General features: G+C 46.4%; 1 protein-coding gene across 27 annotated transcripts in view; it reads left to right on the top strand.

The window, feature by feature from the left end:
* Positions 1-22,733, top strand: part of KALRN (kalirin RhoGEF kinase) — a 688,751-nt gene that overhangs the window by 523,148 nt on the left and 142,870 nt on the right. For 18 of the 27 annotated variants that reach the window (XM_031009044.3, XM_031009045.3, XM_031009050.3 and 15 more), the window contains exon 34: positions 454-700. In XM_031009044.3, coding sequence (XP_030864904.1) covers positions 454-700 — 247 coding nt within the window. Of the gene's footprint in view, positions 1-453; positions 701-22,133; positions 22,387-22,733 lie in introns of those variants that run through there. The other 9 variants (XM_019023839.4, XM_019023841.4, XM_019023842.4 and 6 more) reach the window with 4 other exon arrangements.

Raw genomic sequence — 22,733 nt, forward strand, 5'->3', positions numbered from 1 at the left:
AATAGGAGTCCGAGGGTGGTAGTCAGGGCAGGAACAGGGCACAGGGTAGAACCCTTGGAAGGAGTAAAGGGGCATACAGGGAAGGGGTTTAACGGCACAATTAGCTGAAGCTTGGCAAAGGAATAATGAGCTCTAACGAAGTAAGAGGAATTAGAATCAAAGCCCTGGTTCTGGGCAGGCTTCAGACTGTGGCTACAGCTAGAAAGCCTGAGTGATTGAATAGCACTGTGCTAATTACATTTTTTTCTTGTTTTCTTTCCTGTTCTCAACTCTCCTTTTCATCTTCTGCCATCTCTCTGCCCTAAACACCATTTTTCCTCTTTATTCCCCTTCTCTTCCTCCTTACCTCTGCTCTCACACATCCTTCGTCCCCTCTCACCAACCCTCTCCCATATTTCTCCCCCCTTCCTCCATGCCCTCCTGTTCTACTCCCTCCACCACCACCCTCCAAAGCTCTCTGGTGGATGTGAGCTGACAGTGGTCCTCCAGGACTTCAGTGCGGGCCACAGCAGTGAGCTGACCATCCAGGTGGGGCAGACGGTAGAGCTGCTGGAGCGGCCCAGCGAGCGGCCTGGTTGGTGTCTGGTCCGTACCACCGAACGGAGCCCGCCCTTGGAGGGTCTGGTCCCCAGCAGCGCCCTGTGCATCTCACACTCCCGAAGCAGCGTGGAGATGGACTGCTTCTTCCCCTTGGTGAAAGGTAGGAGAACAGAGCGGGTGGGAGGCACAGACCAAGGAGGCCACGAGCGCTGGCCTGACTCTAGCTGAAGACCACCATGGAAGTGATCTGTCTCACAGACCCATTTTTACCCTGTGGGGTTTCTTTGGGACCTGATTGTGAAGAGAATGGGTTGGGAACTTGGAGAGGAAGAGCTCCCGAGTAACTGTGTGTGACTTTGGGAAAGTCATTTAGCCTTCCTGAGTCAGTTTCGTCTTGGAAATGAAGGTTGAATTAAGTAACCTCTAAGATCTCTTCCAGTTTTCCCATCGTATCACACTACATTCGGGAAAGTCCTCTTCTACCTTTGGCCAAATATGGTTTAGACTCATCCTTTCTCCACTGACCCACTCCCCCTCCACAGCAACCTCTGGCTCTCTGACCCCCCACCAAGTACTCACATGCTGACCTGGAGACACCAGGCACACCCAGGGAGGAGCCACAGCTGAGTCAGATCTGATCCTCCCCTCAGCCCAGCCAGGCTTTGAGGTCCATGACTCCTTTATGTGCCTTCAACAGATAAAGTATTCTAGCCTTGGCTTTTATTGTATGTAAGCTCTGTGTTCCCTTCACATGCCTGTTTACTCACTTTTTCTCATGCCAGGGAGACTAAACTTCTCATGACAGTGTTTCTTTAGGGGTGGTCTCTGGATTAGTAATATCAGCATGCCCTGGGAACCTGTTAGAAATGCAGGTGCCAGCCTGGGCAACTTAGTGAGACCCTGTCTCTACAAAAATTTAAAAATGCAAGGCGGCACATACCTGTAGTCCCAGCTACTTGGGAGGCTGAGGCAGGAGAATCACTTGAACCCGAGAGGCTGAGGTTGCCATGAGGCTGCAGCGAGCCAAGATTGTGCCACTGCACTCCAGCCTGGGCAACAGAGCAAGACTCTGTCTCAAAAAAAAAAAAAAAAATTAAAAAAATTAGCTGGGCAAGGTGGTGTTCACTTGTAGTTCCAACTACTCAGGGCATGGTGAGGCAGGAAGATCACTTGAGCCCAGGAGTTTGAGGCTGCAGTGAGCTATGATTGCATCGCTGCGCTCCAACCTGGCTGACAGAGAAAGACCGCACCTCTAAAAATAAAAAATCAAAGTTAAAAGCCAGGTACAGTGGCTCACACCTGTAATCCCAACACTTTGGGAGGCTGGCTTGAGGCTAGGAGTTTGAGACCAGCCTGGGCAACATAGTGAGACCCCCATCTCTACAAAAATAAAAAATTTTAGCCAGGCATGGTGGCACACACCCATAGTTCCAGCTACTCAGTGGGGGGCTGGGGCAGGAGGATCATTTGAGCCTGGGAAGACAAGATTACAGTAAACCATGCTTGCACCACTGCACTCCAGACTGGGTGACAGAGCAAGGTCCTGCCTCAAAAAGTGTTTTTAAATTTAATTTTAAAAAAGAAAGAAACGCAAATGATCAGAACCCCCACTCCTCCAGAGCCGGTGGGTCCCAACAGTCTGTGTTTTAACAAGCCTTCCAGGTGGCTCTGATGCACATTTGAGCTTAAGATCCACTGACTTGTGAAGTCCAAGTGGCAGAGGCCTTGCAGCCAAGCATTTTACACTGAGGAAGCCAAAGCCAGGCCTTAGTTCTGGGCTTATTTTTGTAACTGGCCAGATAATCAGCAGCAGGGATGCCTTCTATGCAGACCTGTGCTAGATATTTCTAGGAGAGGAAGATGGGGACGAGGGTCCGCATGGAGACCTGCTGCAGGCTTCCTGATGGTTAACTGTGAACTCAGAGCATATTTAAAACACGCTGGTGTCTGGAGTGCCATCTGGTCTACCTCCAAAGCCTGACTTCCTTTCCTCCACTAGATGGCAGCAGCAGGCTGCATTGTTTGTGCTGCATCCAGCCTTCCAGGGTTTTTTCCACCAGGAGAAAAATGTCAGCTAAAACCGACGTCCTAATTCTCCTCGTGCCCTCCACTCCCAATTTAATCATTGCCTGCTTTCCCCCCTGTCCTCTGAGGACTAAGGAGGGACTGTGTCAGGAAGTTGTGTGGGAATTTGAAATTGCAGGCACAAGAGGAAAATCAAGGAAACTCAGGAATCTGGTTCCGCTTGAAGTCTAGCCAAGAGGAGAAGAGGGTACACAGAAGGTAGATTGTGAGGGTAAAATGAGGTAACGGAGACAAAACACAGCAGTGCCTGGCATTCAACGCACCTTAGTTGTCATGATAAGTTTTTGCTATTATATCATTTGCCATAGATTATCCAGCAAAACAACTACACACTCCCACAAGTCCAGTTGAGAGACCCGTCTGCAGAGACAAAATCAAGCACAGCAATTCATTTGCCGCAAAAGGCTAACGTTCCTTGGATCCCCAGGTGTGGGTCGTTTTCATCAGGAGGGACTCAGCTTCAAGGGAAGATGAGACTTCCTGACCTAGACCTGGCCTCCTAGCCTGAGGCTGGGTAAAATGTGCACTCCCTCCCTGCTGGGGCTGCCACATGTGCAACTTCGCAGGAGCAAACCCAAGGTGGAAAGTCAGAGAGCAGTGTCAGAGTCAATCTGTGATCCCGAAGTGGGAGGTGGAAGCATTCAGGGTAAGAATTGCACAGGACTGGGGGTTCTCTCGACTATAGGACAGATTAGTGGAGATTTAACTAAAAATAGGAGATGAAGACCAGGAATGGAAAATAGAGGCAAGAGACAAAGCTGGGAGGGAGGCTGTCATAGAACTTTCCAGCTAACTCTGCCAACCAGCATAGCTTCTTAAAGGTACCAGCAGTGCCTATCACCCATTTATTTGGCTTTTTATTTCCAGGTTGGTTCCTGTTTCCCCAAGCTTAGGCCAGTTATGCTGAGCCTTCAAATGGCATCCTGTGAGGTCTTACTATCTTCTCACCCATGTGAGCTCTGAATACAGAGATCCCCGACTCCCAGTAGTCAAGGACCTAAGTCGGCCAGGCGCAGTGGCTCACTCCTGTAATCCCAGCACTTTGGGAGACTGAAGCAGGTGGATTGCTCAGGCTCAGGAGTTCGAGACCAGCCTGGGCAACATGGTGAAACCCTGTCTCTACAAAAAAAATTTAAAAATTAGCGAGGTGGGGTGGTGTGCACCTAAATAGTCCCAGCTACTTGGGAGGCTGAGGTGGGAGGATCACCTGACCCTGGGAGGCTGAGGCTGCAGTGAGCCATGATCATACCACTGTGCTCCAGCCTGGGTTACAGAGTGAAACCCTGTCTCAAAAAAAAAAAAAAAAAAAAAGGACCTAAGTCTGCATTCTCCATGGAGCACTCCTTATGCCCTTAACTAGACCCCATTTGAAAGTGTGTGCAGTTATGCACATAGCCCAGCCTCAAAACCCTTTCCCTGTCTCTCTGGGGTCTGCCCAGAGTGTTGGCCTTAGCTAAGACCCAATAAGCTATTCCTTCTCTTATTCCAGCTGGCTGCCTGCTTGGCAAACCGCCTTTTCTTCTCTCAGCAGTAATTTGTCTCCAGTGGGTGCTTTACCTTATAAGTTATGCACAACTAGATTGAGAATAAAATGTTCCTCTGGGGGTTGTGGAATAGGACAGAATGGTCTCATCTGGTGTCAGGAGGTTGGAATCAATTCCTTTTTCAATTCCCATAAGAGAACTGGTCCTCTTAGCATTTGCAGAGAGCACCAAGTCAGCACTCTCGCAGGCTGTGTGAAGCAGGGACTATGTGTGAGGGCTCAGCACCTTGTGAGTGCTCAGGCCATGACTATCACCCCAGAAATGGGGACAAAAGAACCACAGGATGGTTCTTAATGATCCACTAGCACAGGGTTCCCAACGCTGGCTGCACATGAGAACATCTGGGAGCTTTTCCAAATGACAATGCCCAGACCCCACCTAGAACAAATGGAATCAGAATCTCTGGATGGGGCCAGAGGGTCAGTATTTTTAAGTGTTCCATAGGTGAATCTAAGGTGCAGTCAGGGTTGAGAACCACTGCACTAGCCCGGTCCCCTCTCTTCCAAGAGAACACTCAGGCTCAGGAAAGCAAGGTGACCTCCCTGAAGCCACAGGGAGTCTGTGGCCAAGCTGGAGCAGACCAGGGCTCCCACCACCTGTTGAGCTTCTGGGTAGTGCTAGGGCTCCTCTCTGCCCTTCCCTCCTCTGCCTTCTGTGGGAGCAGTGGTTGGTTATTTCCTCCCGATAAGTCTTGGTGTCATTCATGATGGGGTTGGTGAAAAAGAGTGGGGCTGTGTGTCAGAATTGGGGTGGGGCCGCCTTTCCTGCTACTTTACTGCCACTCTAACATCTTAGGGCTTCTCACTGGGATTGGGCCCTCCAGCCCTAGTCCTGCCTTTCCACAGGCCCCTCTCACTTTCACAGCAGCAGGTGGTGGAGGGCAGCACCTCCCAAGAGGCAAGCCTTTGTAGCAGTGGTTTCCAACTCTGGATGCACCTTAGAAACCACCTGGAGGAGGTTTCTAAAAATACTGATGCCTCATACCCACCCCAGAACAATTAATCCAGCTGCCAAGGACCTGGACATCATACCCACCCCAGAACAATTAATCCAGCTGCCAAGGACCTGGACATCAGTATATTTTTAAGTTCTTTTGTGAAAAAAAAATAAAAAGAAAAAAATTAGCCGGGCATAGTGGCATGCACCTGTAGTCCCAGCTATTCAGAAGGCTGAGATGGGAGGATTGCTTGAGCCTGAGGGTTCAGGGCTATAGTGAGCTGTGTTCACGCCACTGCACTCCAGCCTGGGCAAAAGAGCGAGACTCTATCTCAGGGGGAAAAAAAAGAAGAAGAACAAACTTAGTGATTCTGGTGTTCCCTTAGGGTTGAGAACCACTGCTTTGTGGACTCAGCACCCCCAGGGTGTCAAGCTTAGGAGATACTTAAAGATGTATTAGAAAGGTTGAGGGTTAATGTCCAGATTATATAAAGAACTCCTGCAACTCAACAACAACAACCAAAAACTAAATTTACAAATGGACAAAGGACTTAAACAGAAATTTCTCCAAAGAAGATATACAAGTGACCAATAAGTACATGAAAAGATATTCAACATCACTAATTATTGCTAGAAAAATGATAATCAAAACAACAACATGTCACTGCAAAGGATGGCTATTGTTTAAAATGTGCACACACAGAAAATAACAAGTGTTATGAGGATGTGGAGAAATTGGAACCCTTGTACGCTGCTGGTGGGAATGCAAAATGGTACAGCTGCCGTGGAAAACAGTATGGGATTCCTCAAAAAAGTAAAAATAAGATTATCATATCATCTAGCAATCCAACATCTGAGTATATATCCAAAGGAATTGAAAGCAAGGACACAAGCAGAAATGTGTACACCCATGCTCATAGCAGCATTATTCACAATAGTCAAAAGGTGAAAGCAACCCCAGTGTCCAGCAACAGGTGAATTGAATATACACATACAATGGGATACTCTTCAGCCTGAGAAAGTTAGGAAATTCTAACACATGCCACAACATGAATGAACCTTGAGGACGTTAGGATAAGTGAAACAAGCCAGACACAAAAGGACAAATACTATATGATTCCATTTAAATGAAATACCTTGAGTAGTCAACTTTTTAGATGTAGAAAGAATGATGATTGCCGGGGCTGGAGGGAATGGGGAATTAGTGCCTGTTGGGTACAGAGTTTCAGTTTTGCAAGATGAAAAATGTTCTGGAGATGGATGGTGATGATGGTTGCATGACAATGTGAATGGACTTAATGCTACTGAACTGTACACTTAAACATGATGAGAATGGCTTTTAAAAAGTATTGGTCCTGGGTACTTCTGCCCCAGGCTCCAATAGCCAGTCTAGGTTCTTCTGTACCTGGCTGTACAGGACACCTGTGTTCCTTTTCCTGTGCACTTTCTTCCCTGGCTGGGGCTGAGGGTCTGGAGAAGCTGTAAGGAAATACCTCTCTGCTTATGAAACCAAGTCCAAGGCTTCCCCCGTGAGCCTCAGAAGCAGATGCTCTAGAGGAGGAGAGGGACAGTGGCCCATGGCACCCCTGGCTTGTTCATAAGGAGTCCTCTCCCTGAGGGCCTCCTGATGATTTCTGCTGTTACCACCTACTTGGCCTCAGGAACAGCTTCCCCATGCTGCGGAAGGTGGTGGAGAACCGTGGATAAAACTTGGGCTCTGAAGGCAATTACCATCAACAGCCTGAGAATGCCGGGCAAGTTTGATAATGTCAACTTGTGTTAAGTGTGTCACCAACTCACAAAAATACCTAACATTTATTGAGCTTTACCATGGGCCAGGTTCTGGGTTGCTTTATGCTAATAGCAATAATATTTTCCTCATCTTACAGATAAAGACACTGAGTCTTAGAAAGATTAGGTAATATGCTCAAAGTCACATAGCTGACAAGCAGTGGGCCTAAATTTGAACCCACGCCTGTCCATTTCCCAAGGTCTCACTTTACCACTGTGTTCTACACCCTCCCAAGTCTGAAAGCCTTTGAGACAGGCACTTTAGTTTATTCTCCCATCTGACTTGGCTTGTTAGCCAGTCTAGCTGAATCTAAAGAGCATTAACCCCATTATAGTTACACATACCCACCTTCCCACCCTCCCTCTCACCTCTGGCCCCAAATGCCCCACTCTCTAGGAGGAGTGGTAGTAATCAGAGACAGATTTTGTCCTGTGGGTGCTTTGCCAACTAATAAGATTCTGATGTCCTCGGCTGGAGCAGAATGACTCCAAGGAGCACTCTGGACAGCAGGCTGAGCTTAGTCCAACTCTGATAGCGGCCTGCCAACCCCTGGTGCTGGCCCAGCCTGTTCAACAGATTGTCTGCAGGATGGAAGTCCCCTGCACTTTCTGCTGCCAGGAGCCAAAATGCCAAAAAGTTCAGGCTCCTCTGCCTACCAGGAGAGTCCTCCAAAGGTCTTTCTCTACCTCTTACTTTTCAGTATAATTCTGCATTAGGAGCCCTACCCTCAAGGTTTTTCATTTATGCCATAATGCCTAACATGGCTTCACTATGGGAGGCTAAAAAAATAATTGGAGGATGAATATTCCCTAAACATTTCCTTTCAGGTACGAAGTGACATGTTATAAATTGCAGCTTGCTGATTTACTTTATCCTACAATCCTCAATTGCAGGATTGAAGTATGATCCTTCAATCCTCTTTTGTATAGGATTGTACCGGTAATTGACTAGATGTGAGGTAGTCCTTTGAGATTCAGAACTCACTTCCTCATAGAAGCAGAAGTATACATGGGAGTATGATCAATGAGGGTGAGAACAGGTTTCCACACTAGCCCACAACATTTTCCTTTATATTAGCATAGCTGAATTACACTATGTTTGCAATGAAATGGTGTGGTATGGTGTTTTTAAAAATTATAATACTGTTGGGTAAGAATAGCTGAAACCCAAAAATAATGCATTTGAATAAGAAATGTTGTGATTTATTTGAGTACTGATACTTTTTGAAGAAAAGTATGTTTAAAGATAGATGGAGAGAGTCTAAAAGGAGCTCCTTGACATTTTTCAGAATTATAAAAAGTTAGAGTTGAAACTTACTCTTTTTATAACTGGATAAAACTGGTTCTTGATTAGATTTAATTTCACACCAGAACATTGGCTTCTTTTGGATCCTGGGATCTTAGAATTGAAAAGCAGGTGAAAGGTGTTCTAGCTCACTCTCTTTCCAAATACAAGAAACCCCTTCCACAATGTCCTTGACAAGTGGTCAGCTAAGCATTACTTAAGCACTTCTAGGGACTGGGAGCTTATTACTTCTAGAGCCTGTTGGATTTTAGTGTAATTCTAAGGGCTAGAATATTCCTCATATATAGCACTGAAATCCAAACACTTTTTACCCACGTCTCCTTCTATTCTCCCCCGTCTGAGCCCCGAGTGTAAATCCACCAGTGCTAATTATTATTCTCCCTCTCCTTCTGATCTGTATCTAGAAGAAAGTAATACAATTTGCAGATAAAATGTTAAACACTTCTTTCCTAAGCTATATAAGCCTAGCAATTTCTCCATAAATCCTTTTATTAAACGCTTAGAGCAGAACAAAATGTTTTTAATTAAATTCAACAATCCTGACTTGTTTAAAGTGATTGTTTATGTTTATGGATTAATAGTCCTTTCCAGTATCCTTGGATTTGAGAACTTCACAGTCCATCCTTACCCTTGAACTTTGGGCATCCCCTGGTTTCTCACTCACAGACACCCGATCTGTTGTCCTCTCTGGGCACAGAGCTTAGAGGCAAGTGCCTTCCACTCTGAGACTCTCTATAGGCTGGCCTTTTTTCCTGGTTATTCCCTACAGTCATTCATATTGCTATTTGTTCTAAAGTAGCATTTTTATTACCTTTTATTCATGTCTTCCTGAATTACCTCTAGGATCCTTTCCACTTCTAAAAATGTCTGTTTTTTTCTGTCTGCATCAGGTAATTACCTTTGTTAATTTAAAGGGATTAACCAAAGTATCCTGTGTTTATTTTATTTATTTTTTATTTTTTATTTTGGAGACAGGGCCTCACTCTGTTTCCCAGGCTGGAGTGCAGTGGCAAGTAGCTGGGACCACAGGTGCTTGCCACCATCCCTAGCTAATTTTTGTATTTTTTTGTAGAGATGAGGTTTCGCCACGTTGCCCAGTCTGGTCTCGAACTCCTGAGCTCAAGCAATCTGCCTGCCTTGGCCTACCAAAGTGCTGGGATTACAGGTGTGAGCCACCGCACCCAGCCAAAGTATCCTATTTTTGATGCATATAAGCATAGCATAAATATCTTCATTTTGAGGTCCAATTTTTTAATTTGGGGTGCATGAAATCTCCATTTTTGTAGTAAAAAATGGTTGATACTGGGTGCAGTGGCTCACATCTTTAACCCCAGCACTTTGGGAGGCCAAGGCAGGCGGATCACTTGAGCTCAGGAGTTCTAGACCAGACTGGGCAACATGGTGAAACCCCATCTCTACCAAAAATACAAAAAATTAGCGGGGCATGGTGGCATGCACCTGTGGTCCCAGCTGCTGGGGGTGGAGGTGGGGGAAGGGCTGCAGTGGGAAGGGAGGTGGAGGTTGCAGTGAGCCTAGATTGTGCCACTGCACTCCAGTCTGGGTGACAAAGCAAGACCCCATCTCAAAAAAAACAAAAAACAAAAAACAAAAAAAAACAGGTTGAATGTCAGCAATTTCAGTTAAAAATGGCCCAACCTAATGTATTGTAATCTACTGGTTTTTTTCCTTAAAAGGGTACTGGCAAATCTTTGAAAATGGAACAGAATTTAGTTCTCAGGGAATCAGATGGGGTGGGAAGAGGACAGGGTATGGAATGAGAAGCCACTTATTTTGAGTAGAATGTCACCTAATCTTCCTGGGTTTAGCTTCCACATTTATGCAAAAGGAAGCTGATAAAGATGCCTATGTAACAGAGTTGCTGGGAGGCTCAAGGGTAGAAATGTTAAGTAAAAGTGATTTTTAAACTGTGAGGTTGGTTTTATTATTATGTGCACAGGCTGATTGTTTAGGATAAAACAAAAGTTGTCTGTGGCTTTACCTCGGTATGCAGTAGACTATAAAAACATGGTCTGTCTGTAATCCCAACACTTTCAGAGGTTGAGGCAGGAGAACCACTTGAGCCCAGGAGTTCCAGACCAGCCTGGGCAACAGAGCGAGACCCCGTCTCTAGGAAAAATTTTTTAAAAGCCGGGCATGGTGGTGAGTGCCTATAGCCTCAGCTACTTGGAGGGTTGAGGTAAGAGGATCACTTGAGCCCAGGAGGTCGAGCCTGCAGTGAGCTGTCATTGAGCCATTGCACTCCAGCCTGGGCGGCAGAGCGAGACCCTGTCTTCAAAAAAATTTCTTGGGGTGGAAGACCTGAGTCTGAATCCTGGCCACTGGCTAGATGATGACCTTGGGTAAGACACTTAAAATCTATGAAATAAGCCGGATGTGATCATACACCTGTGGTCCTAGCTGTCTGGGATGGGAGAGAGGATGGCTTAGTTCATTGCTGCAGTGAGCTATGATTGTACAACTGCACTCCAGCCTAGGCAATGGAGCAAGACTCCGTTTCTAAAAATTCTAATTTTAAAAAATCTGTGAAATTGATTAATAGCACTTAAACTCCAACAAGGTAGACTTTGCAGCCCAGTTATGCCCCACCAAAGGTGGTCAGTTAATGTGAAGTTCCCTGTCTGCTCTTTGTCTAAGTTCTGATACTTCTATAGGGCTGAGTACAGGGTGTTTCCAGCCTGAATCATCCCCAGGATTGTTCAAGGGGTCAGGGTTCTCTTTCTAGTTTCCATTGGTTTTCTTTTTTCTTTTTTTTTTCCCAGACAGGGTCTCACTCTATCACCCAGGCTGGAGTTCGGTGGCATGATCAGGCCTCACTGCAGCCTTGACCTCCCAGGTTCAAGTGATCCTTCTGCCTCAGCAACCCCCAAGTAGCTGGGACTACAAGTGCGAGCCATTGCGCCTCCATAGGTTTTCAGAGGCCCCAGCACAACCTCTTGTCTGCACTGGCTCCCTTCCCTCAGTCTCTATTCCTAACCTACCCTGGGTCCTTTCTACAGTCCACCAACAGCAGGTCCATCTGGCTCCGTGATTTCCCAAGAAATAATGGCTTAATCCTCTCATAACTTTCTTTTGACTTTAACCCAGAGGATTGAGATAATATTTGATATATTTGAGCTAAAAATTCAAGTTTTTCCTTGGCTTGTACCTCTGGCACCTCTCCATGACCTATTCTCTGTCATTAATTCTGTGGTACTTGAAGGTAACATTTGGACCACATTATGGAGATGGGCTGACCTGTGTGATGGGGGTTGTGCTGACACTGTGAGTGTTGGGTGTATATGAGGGGACCACTCTTTAATTCAAAGAAGAGCAGGACAGAGAGGAGTTTCGTGGAAACTGCCTCAGGCCTGCTTTGTTCTGGTTGAGATGTCCTGCCTGTGGCTACATCCATCTAATACTATTTAGGACATGAAAGGGTTTAGAATCCAAGCCTTAAATAGGAACATGTCAGGGCAAGCCACATCCTTCTCTAAATACAACTCAGTGTCGTGCTGTCTCCAAGTAGAACTGAAGCAGGAAGACCCAGGTGTCCATGGAAAGAGCTGGTCTCTCTGGGTCCCTCTGCAGAGATCCTGCATTTTTCCCTTTCGTAGCCAGCCTGCTGTGACTTTGCTTATGTTAAATGCCAATTTCAACAGCATGTTTTCATGCCTGCTGGTGCCCACTGTAAATCTGTGACATCTACATGATGATGATGCCCCTTATCATCCAGAGGGGAAGTCAGGGGCAAACTTGAATATGCTCTTTGGAGCCACATGAACCAGCTGATGGAGCTCAGAGCTAAAATGAGAGCCTCAGGATTTGATCCCAGAGAAGAAAGGCTGCCACTGACTGCTTTCTGAGAAGAAGCTGGAGATGATGGAGAGGAGGTTACCCCAGCAAACAGAATGTTCCCCCAGAGGAAAGATGGTGCAGTTTTCTTGCTTACAGCTAGCTAAGCTGAAAGCACTTTCCCCCTAGAAGAACACGGGGACCCAGGAATGACATGCACTGAATGTGACTTGGGGAAAAGAGAAGGCAAGGCAGTGGTCTGGACAATCTTGGGATGTGCCCATCCTGTCTGCTCAGGGAAGGGCAGAGATGGGAGGACCTCAAAGGCCTTGAGGAGTAGCCCTTGCAGGCCACAGCTCTAGGAGCTCTCAGCAACAGGATTCTGCAGGACAGAGCAGTCAGCACCCTCCTCTCACCGCCACACTGCCTTCCCTGTGTCACTTGCTCCTTGAGAACAACTCCTCACCGAGGATCTATGTGGGGGTGAAACTGCAGCCTTAACCAAAACCCTGCAAACAGGCGTGAGAAGTCTTTCTGTTTACTACTAATTGCCATTCTGAATACCAGCCCTCTGCCCTATGGGCAGTTACTGAACAGCCTGCCCCTTTCTTTGCCCTTGTGGTAGGACTGGGTTGTCTTGTTTTCTCCCCGTGTCCACTAACCCCAGCCAGAATCTTGATTCTGAGATTGTGCCCACTTGCCTTACTTTCCACATGGCCCCCTAGGCCACAGGAAGTCTGGCTCCTCACCTTTGTACACAGGAGGGCGAATAGATAATTGCCCCGTTGCTTGCCCCCAGCTGCAGGGAGGTGGCCCAGGCTGAAGACCCGTCTCAGTTCAGAATGTTCCAGTGTCTCCTGTCTCATTTCCAGTAAAACGAAGTCCTTTCTGTGACTGCAAAGAGGCTCCACAAAACCTGTTCTGGAGCCTATTCTATTCTCTGACTTCATCTCCTATGTATTCATTTCCTGTTGCTGCTGTAACAAATTACCATGAACATGGTGGCTTCAAACAACAACACAAACTTATTATCCTACAGTTCTGTGGGTTGGAAATGCAACATGAGTCCCCATGGGCTAAAATCACAGTTTCAGCAATCAGGGCCACATTCCTTTTTGTAGGCTGTTAGGGAAAAGCTATTTCTTGCCTCTTCCAGCTTCCAGAGACCACCACACTTTCTCCATCTTCAAAGCCAGCAATGTTGCATTTTTCTGATCCTCCTTCCATGGTAATGTTTCCCCTGGGCCACAATGGGAAAGGTTCTCTGCTTTTAAGAACACCCACCATTACACTGTCCTCACCAGAATGATCCAGCATAATCCCCTTACCTCAAGGTCCCTAACAGAATCACATTTGCACAGTCTCTTTTGCCATATAAGGTAACATATTTATAGGTTCTGGAGAGGAGGATGTGGACATCTTTGGTGGACGTTATTCTGTCTACCATTCACCTGACCAGCCTGCCTCACTGAGCCATTACCAATCAAGCCATGCATACGCTCACCTCAGGGCCTGATCTTTTGTTCCCTCTGCTTGGAACACACCAGATACCCCAGATCCTCAGATACTTGGATGTCTTGCTGTCACACTTCCTTCTGCTTGAATGTCACCTGATTAGAGAGGTCTTCCCTAACTCCCACCCTCTCCCATCACAGTGTATACTCCCTTCTCTGTTTTACTTTTCTTCATTGCATTTATCACTACCTGACATATTTGTTAATATTCCTCTGCAAATCCCCCCTACCAATACAGGGATTTTGTCTATTGTGTTCATTGCCCTATCCCCAGCATCTAAAACAGTGGCTGCCATGTAAGAAGTTCTCAGTAAATATTTATAGAAAGGAGGGACAGATCATGCATCAGGGACCTCTGCAGAGTTCTTCTGTGAAGGACCAGGCTCAGCATGTAGAACGGTAAAGGAAACTGGCTTAAGCTTTAGCAGGAGGACTTGAGGATGGGAATGGGGAATCATGTTCTGATGCTAGGAGTCCTGATTGAGGAAGTCTTCTCTGGGGACGTATGGGTTAAGTACCTCTCATTTATTTGGACTGGTTGAAGGATGAGCAGGTCATTATCCACATTCCATTATTGGCAGATGTACATCCTTTCTATTATTGGAAATCCTCAATAAACTCACCTGAGTTACATCAAGACAAAATCCACTTTCCATTTGACTCATCAGAAACCTCTGCACTGTACCCCGTGAATCTACATGCTGCTGCAGCTGCTATTTGTGCCTGTAGGAGGGAAGGTGGCGTTGGCAGAATTAAAATGCCATCCCACATAGTGGACACTTAGCAATCATAAGTTTACCTTAATTGAAACTCAGAGTGATAGACTGGCACTCTTATACTGCCCTACTTTGGGAACACTTTGACCTACTTAGAGGTAAACGTTTTTGGAAGTAGATAAAACCTGGAGTGGTTTGTTTTTAGCAACTCCAGCTGCAGCCATCTTTCACTGTGATAAATAGCTCATCTGCCCCTGAGCTCAGGCCAGCTCAGGCGGCTGCTCAGTACAGATATCCAGGAACCTGTCCTTGTTGCCAGCAGCTCTTCCTCTCTGTCCTCACAGAAGAGGAATGTTGGCCATTCTGGGGAGACATCTGTGTCCTCTCAGTATGGCCTGAACCACCCCCCTACCTTGAACCTGGTTCAGATAAGACAGTGATCAGTAATACTTCCTGGAAAAAAAAAAAAAAAAAAGAGGGTGGCTGCAGGCTGAGCTGGGGCCTCTCTTAAGGATAAGTGAGACAGCTAGAAAGAGGCAAACAGGTGTCAGTTGGGCAAGTGCAGAGGAACACATTTAAAGGTCAGTAGGTGAAGACATATGGACTGAGCTCAGTAATGGTTCAGTCATTAGAGTCCAGGAGCTGTCTGTCACCAAGTGGATGATGGTACCCATGGGGCCAGCAGTGGTGCAGTGGTTAGACCACACTAAACAGAGATAAGAAGGAGAAGAGATTACTATGCGCGATTCTGGCAAGCACACTTTTTCTGTACACCTTACTGTTAAAATAACGCATATTACCTGGGAATAGTTACCCACACAGATATTATACACTTTTGAAAAAAAACATATTTGGGCTGGACACAGTGGGTCATGCCTGTAGTCTCAGCACTTCGGGAGGCTGAGGTAGGATGATTGCTTGAGGCCAAGAGTTCAAGACCAGCCTGGGCAATGTAGTGAGACCCCCATCTCTATAGGCAGGTGTGGTGGTGCATGCCTGTAGTCCCAGCTACTTGAGAGACTGAGGTGGGGGCCCATGATTTTGAGGTTACAGTGAGCTCTGATTATGCCACTGCACTTCAGCCTGGATGACAGAGCAAGACCCTGCCTCCAAAATAAAACAAACAAACAAACAAAAAACCCCACCATATTTGGAGTTCAAATTAAATATAGAAGCAATGTACACATTGTACCTCCTCTCTCTAAATGAAGTGTTTCTGGTTACTGATGACTATTGTCTCAATTCCTCTTTTTCACATAAAGAAGAAACCCCAACCTTATGTCCAGTACTATTCTGTTTCCATTTCTTTTTTCTGCCACAGAAAATTAAACCAACTTCTGCTAGAATTCACCCTGTTCTTCTTTGTCTTTTCTCATGGAACAGGCCTTATTTAATTTACATTATCCTTATAAACTCCCATGTATAGGTTAACTTAGTGACTTACAAATAGTAAATATTCCAAGACCAATTATTTGTTGAATAAATGATTAGTACTTGGAAAGAATCTTAGATGTTTAGGCCACAGCCACAAATGGAGGCCAGGGCTTGGTAATTTGGGAATATTGATTAGCCATCCTGGTATCAGCAATCAGGCAGTTCATAGATCAGAAATCTACACAGGGAAGATGAGAATTAAGGAACCTGCAGTTAGCAACCAGGGAGCATGGCAGGCGGTGGAAGAATGGGTCAAGGGACCGATTGTCAGAGTTTGAGAAAGTAAAACCATTTGTGTCCAAGTGTTTCCTAAACTCTGCAATGCAGGAACTCATCCACAGTGTGAGTGGCCTTGGGCCCTAAAGTCCGTGGTTCTCAGCCATGACTTCACATTGAAATCCTCTGCAGAGCTTTTTAAAACCCATAGATTGGCCGGGCTTGGTGACGCTTGCCTGTAGTCCCAGGTACTCGGGAGGCTGAGGCAGGAGAATCACTTGAACCTGGGAGGCGGAGATTGCAGTGAGCCAAGATGTGCCCCTGCACTCCAGCCTGGGTGACAGAGCGAAACTCCATCTAAAAAAAAAAAAAAAAACCTATAGAATCCAAATCTGGGGGTGAGTGCTACAGGTGAGAATCACCCCTGTGGGGAAAGGAGAGCAAGGGAATGGTTGGAGTGGAGTTAAGGAGATCAGGGCCTGGCCTCTGCACTCACCGGGAACCATGATCACGGCTCACCAAGCCTATGTTCTATGAAAGGTCACAGTAAGAAGGGTCTCCTATGAATCTCTAGGCCTGAATTGGGGCATGGTTGCTGTTCCTTCTTTCTCTGTCCTGAGCTCTAAGAAATGTGGGGAAATGATTGTGATTTAGTAAAATTCTTTTCCTGTCCATCTGAAGAGAATAACCCTAAAGGAAAAAAAAAATGGCATATGTCTGTTAGTGTAAGAGACAGGTACCTGAGGTCATGGTCCAGTGTTACTGAAGACTGTGGTTAATGTGGAGGGAGAGGCAGTCACACTGGTGCCTGATGTCAGGCCTGACATTGTGGTACACCTGGCCTACTACATCTGCAGGCTGAAACCAGAAATTCTTTGGAGTTCACTGTTGTTGGAAATGAGGGTGGGACATAAAGTGGTCACGTAGGTAGGCAGAAAGCCTTATTCATGTAAAATGGACTTAGGCTGCAGGTATCACTGAAGACAAAGTCTGCCAAAAATATAAATGAGACTCAGCCATCTAGTTGAAAAGTAAGACTACTTTAAACATATTGCTTATAGCTCAGGAGTTTTTAGCCTGAACTTTGGGAGTGGGTGGGTAGGTATGTGAAAACCCTGAAATAATAGACATTCAACTGGCTTACACAAAAAGGAATGTATAAGCGAGGGGCGGGCACAAGTAAGGTCCAGGAATAGAGCTTTAGGAAGAAGCCTCTCTAGCTATTCAAATGATATCATGGGAAACCTACCTCTCTCTCTCATCTTTTCCCTGTATTGGCTTCATTCTCAGAGAGCTTCTTCCCACATTGTTATAGCAAAATACCCCCAGCTGCTTTAGGCTAACATTCCATCAACTTAGAAATCTTGTTGAAAGGGATGGCTGTTTTCTCAGATGTTCTTGCTAAGATCACAAGGTTTATGCTCATTGCATAAACTCGAGTCATGTGCTAAATCTGAACCAATCCCTGTGGCTGCCTGGCCACACCCAGGTCATGGGCTTATCTTTGGAGTAGAGGGTGGACAAGGGGAAGATGTCAGCCACACCCAGAAACATGGTCTCAAAAGGGAGGAAGGCTGGTTCCTCAAAGACAAGTCAAGGTGCTGTTACAAAAAGAAGAGGGCACAAATGCCAATGGGCAAGGACAATGTCCGAATCTCGAGTAGGTCTCCATGTGTTTCTGTACCAACAACATCAGCATCACCTGGGAACTTATAGCAATGCAAATTCTCAGGCCCCACCCCAGACCTACTAAATCAGCAGCTCTGGGACTGGAGCCTAATAATCTGTGTTTTAGCACACCCTCCAGGTGATTCTGATGTATACTTGAGTTTGAGAACCACCGTACTGCACCAGTGGTTTTCAAACTATGCTGCATATTACAAACACCTGGGGAACTTTTAAAATACTTGCGCCCAGTTGCACCCAAAGTCAATTGATCTAAATCTCAGGGTGTGTGTGGGGGTGGGTGGGGAGGGGGGACTCAGGCAGCAATGGCCTCAGACTTGGTTCCACCTCAGAGCCTAAAAAATACTAATGCCTAATATTTTTAAATGCTTCCCTCCTGATTCTTATCAGCACCAATGTTTTAAAATCATATTCTCCACCATCCCTTCTAAATTGTCTTGAGAATATTAACTTAAAACATCTGGATGCAGGCTGGAGAATCTAGGCATCTATTAACCCTCTCAACTAATAAACCTGGTCACATATCTGATGTGGATTCACTTTTCTCTCACATTCATGATGAGTCTGTCCTAGTAGCTAGCTTCAGAAGGACTGAACTTGTTTTTGTTCACCAATGTAGACCCAGTACCTAGAACAGAGCCTGACACAGAGTAGGCACTCAGTAAGTATTTGATGAATTAACAAGTAGGTCCACAAACAGCGTCCCCATGTTGTTTGAGATTTCCTTGATGGCCAGGTGTGGTGGCTCACACCTGTAATCCCAGCACTTTGGGAGGCCGAGGGGGGCGGATCGCTTGAGCCCAGGAGTTCAAGACCAGCCCAGGGAACATGGCAAAACCCTGTCTCTATTAAAATAATAATAATAATAATAATAAAGGAAAGGAAAGGATTTCCTTGTTAGGTTATAGACATTGGCTAGTCTCATTCTGGAAGGCATGTAAGGATGGCAATGGGACTCTTGGGTTATTGGTGTCTAACCCTAGAATGAATCTCCATGATGGCCAAAAATGTGTTGAACTTGCCAACTTAAGATAGGAAGAGGTTCCTAATGGTTTTATGCCTTTAAATTGAGAGTAGGATGAATTCCTGGGTTATAAGAATTAGTAGAGGCTGGGTATGGTGGCTCACGCCTGTAATCCCAAAACTTAGATGTGCGTGGTGGTGCACATCTGTATTCCCAGCTACTCCGGAGGCTGATGCAGGAGAATTGCTTGAACCCGGGAGGCAGAGGTTGCAGTGAGCCGAGATCGTGCTACTGCACTCTAGCCTGGGTGACAGAGTGAGACTCTGCTCAAAAAAAAAAAAAAAAGTATCGGTGGAAACATGCCCAGTGGATCCATTTTGCCTATAGTGGACTACTTTAGGGTCTACTGGTATTTGATTTCTAAAGTAAGAGTTGGGTCTTTCTCAAACATGTAACTCAAGCCAGTTTCAGCAGGATGATATGTCATTAGTCTCTTGCAAAGAATTGTGACAAAAAAGTGATCCAGTGTTATCTGAACACAAAAACCAAGAGGGAAGATTTCAGTAAAAAACAAACTGGTTATTCCCCATGAAATTTTGAAGCATCTTTGAATTCCCATCATAATGCCCCCAAAGTGTAAAAAGAGGGATTGGGTGTGTAAACCAAATATTGAGCTTTGGACCATAGCATCCATACTATGGATCACAAGCAAATAAAGTTAATTTTTACAGACAGTTTTGACCTGAGCTTGCAAGAAAAACAAAATAGGTATTGTCTTTGGTGACATGGAAGAGAGAACTAAATAATAGTGCTGGTTGTTGTGGGTCAGAACTGGAACCCAGGATAACTATGTGAGGATTAAGGATCCTGCAGTAATTCAGCCTGGCAAAATGAGACTGACCAATTATCAGGATGGTCAGTGAATCAGGAATCTTGGGTGCAGACAACATGAGCAATTTTTTTTTTTTTTTTTTTTTTGAGACAGAGTCTCACTCTGTTGCCCAGGCTGGAGTGCAGTGGTGCGATCTCCGCTCACTGCAACCTCCGCCTTCCGGGTTCAAGCAATTCTCCTGCCTCAGCCTCCTGAGTAGTGGGGATTACAGACGTGCACCACCATGCCCAGTTAATTTTTGTATTTTTAGTAGAGATGGGGTTTCACCATGTTGGCCAGGCTAGTCTTGAAGTCCTGACCTCAGGTGATCTGCCCACCTTGGCCTCCCAAAGTGCTGGGATTACAAGCGTGAGCCACCGCGCCCAGCCAACATGAGCAATTTGAACTGTAATTTCTCTGTTTTTGTATGTGTTAGAAAGAGCACCAGAGATTCATTTCCTGCTTGACAGTGACGTTCTTATGTAAACCTTGCCAAGAGAAACCATCAGGGAGATGGCAGTAGCAGAACTAGAGGGTAGATTTTTGACTTTATGTTCTACTGTTCCAAAGGGGTGAAGCTTTTTAGAGTTTTTCTTTAGAATTAAACCATTAAAGCCTCATCATAGTTTATTAATTCCGTTTCTTCAAAGGTAAAACAGGACACTACTTTACAAGGTTTTTTTATGAGGATAAATGAGATAATATATGGAGAACATGGAGGAAACTGCTTAGCATATAAATTTTGCTCAATAAATGTAAGCTATTATTATTACTCATTAGGTCATGCTTCGATCATTTACTGGTATCCCAACCATGTGGCAGATGCCTTGGCACATTTTTTTGTGGGGGGGGGGGTGTTGAGCTGGGGGGGATGGGGTCTCACTCTGTTGCCCAGGCTGGAGTGCAGCAGCACAATCATGAGTCACTGCAGGCTTGACATCCCCAGGCTCAAGTGATCCTTCCACCTCAGCCTGCCAAGTAACTGGGACCACAGGTATGGTCCACCAAGCCCCGCTCATTTATGTACTTATTCATTTATTTTTATTATTTGTAGAGACAGGGCCTCCCTGCGTCGTTCAGGCTGGTCTTGAACTCCTGGGCTCAAGTGATCTGCCTTGGCCTCTCAAAGTGCTGGGATTACAGGCATGAGCAACCATGCCTGGCTGTCACATAGATAAATAAAGCACAAATCTAAGCATGGTTCCAACTGGGAAAGGAAGCCCCAAATCCTGGTAACTTTTAAAAGCCTTGTCCCATGAGTGTGTTTCTTCCAGGAAGGCATTGGTTACCTGGGTGATCAAGCTTCTGTTTTTCATTCCTCCCACAAACTTCCCTTTTTTTCTGATGAATGGGCCCTCTTTATGAGTGTTGTGTGTTTCCAGCAGGCCCTTTGCCCTAAAGCTGGACACAAAGGAATGGGAGAGACACCCTGTGAGTAATACAGTGGTTCATGGAAAGGTCCCACTGATGTGGTCCAAGTGGGCTTCAAGGGGGTTGTGGAAAGAAAACTTGGCCTTGAAACATGAAAAAGATTTAAAAGATAGGGATAGGGATATAAGTAAAGGAATGATAGGTCTACTGGGCATATTGGGCAGGGGGGGATGGTGAATGGAAGTCTTGCACCGTAAGTAAGATGTTCGAAGTTTCTCTGGAGGCATTCATTCATCTGGAAATATTAAACTTCACCTCTGTAACAGGATGTTAGCCCAGAAACATGGCCTGAGAAGGGAGGAGGACTGGTTCCTCAAAGACAAGTCAAGGTGCTGTTAGAAAAAGAAAAGGGGACAGATGCCAAATAGGCAAGGAAAAAGTCTGAATCTCAAGTAGGTCTCAGTGTGGTCCTATACCAACATCAGCATCACCTGGGAACTTGTAGCAATGCAAATTCTCGGGCCCCACCTCCTACCTACTAAATCAGCAACTCTGGGAGACATCCATAGATATTTTTAAATTCTACCATCGGCTGTATGTGGTGGCTCACATCTCTAATCCTAATGTTTTGGGAGGCTAAGGCAGGAGGGTCACTTGAGCCCAGGAGTTCAAGACTAGCTGGGGCAACATAGCAAGACCCAAGACCCTGCCTCTATTAACGAAAATTTTTTTAAGAAAATCTACAACCATGGAATATAGGAATTCTTTTACATTTTTTTTTTAAATGGGGAAACTGAAGATAAAAGGTGAAGTGACTTGCCTAAGGTCAAACAGCTAGCAGGTGGCAAAACTGAGCTTTGAAGGTTGGTTGTATGATTCCAAACCCAGAGTGTGTTTTCACGTCATTACAGTTGGAAAGCTGATCAATATGAGGCACTGTTATCATTATTTAGTAATCAGCATTACATGGAAGGAAAGGAAAGGGTTGGGGACGGTGTTTTCAATACAGAGGAGGCTGTGGGGAGGGAACGGGTGAGGCTGCGAGGAAGAAAAGGGCATCCTTGAGTCTTGGAACATCTAAGTCTGCCCCTCTCTTACCTCTTTGGCCCCATCTAGTTGTATTTTTTAAGCCAACGCCCATTGTGGTGGCCTTTGAAGGCAGGAAGTTGCACATAAGGAGTACCTACCTGTTTGGTGCCAAGGGCTCAAACTCCACCCGTTTGCCCCGTGCCCACAGCGTTAGTGCCACAGGCAGCGTTGCATGAGGCTCCGGCCGCTGCTGGCCAGGTCTCCTGCCCACAGCTGGACCTTGGAACTCCGCCCCTTAGGCCCTCCCTCCCCGCCTGGCCCCTCCCCGCTTCCCAAGGTGGCAGTGGCTCCCAGTAAGTCAGAGCTGCGGCCGCGGTGCGGGGAGAGCACAGCGGGGAGGGCGGGAGCCGGCTCTCGGGCGGCGGCGCTGAAGTTTCCTTGCCGCCGCGCTCTCACCCCGGGCTGGCGCCCCGTGCCATGCGGGAGCGCTGGGGCGGCGGGGCAACATGAAGGGCGGCGACAGGGCTTACACCCGAGGTCCCTCTTTGGCGTGGCTCTTTGCTAAGTGCTGCTGTTGCTTCCCGTGCAGAGGTGAGTGGCTGTCGGCGGCCTTGGTGCCTTCTCTTAGCCAGACTGGTCGCGCTCAGCGCGAGGGAGGGTGGTAGGGAGGGAAGGGTTGGGGAGGCCTCTGGGGTAGGGGGATGGGGCTGGGGATCAGGAGGGCGGCGAAGGGAGAGAGTTTGCTGCGATCCGTTTCACAGTTTTCCAGACAGAACGCGCGCGCTCGCTGGCTGGCGGTGAGGTTCTGACTTGGATGCGGAGCTGCTGTTTGGGAACTCAGTCACCTAGCAGCGACTTTGGATGTCAGGGCGCCAGCCTGCTAGGGAGTGGGATGCGGACGCGGGGGTGGGAAGGGGACGCAGAGCCGCGTGTGTCCC

This window comes from Gorilla gorilla, chromosome 2 (assembly GCF_029281585.2).
Source record: "Gorilla gorilla gorilla isolate KB3781 chromosome 2, NHGRI_mGorGor1-v2.1_pri, whole genome shotgun sequence".
NCBI lineage: Eukaryota > Metazoa > Chordata > Mammalia > Primates > Hominidae > Gorilla > Gorilla gorilla.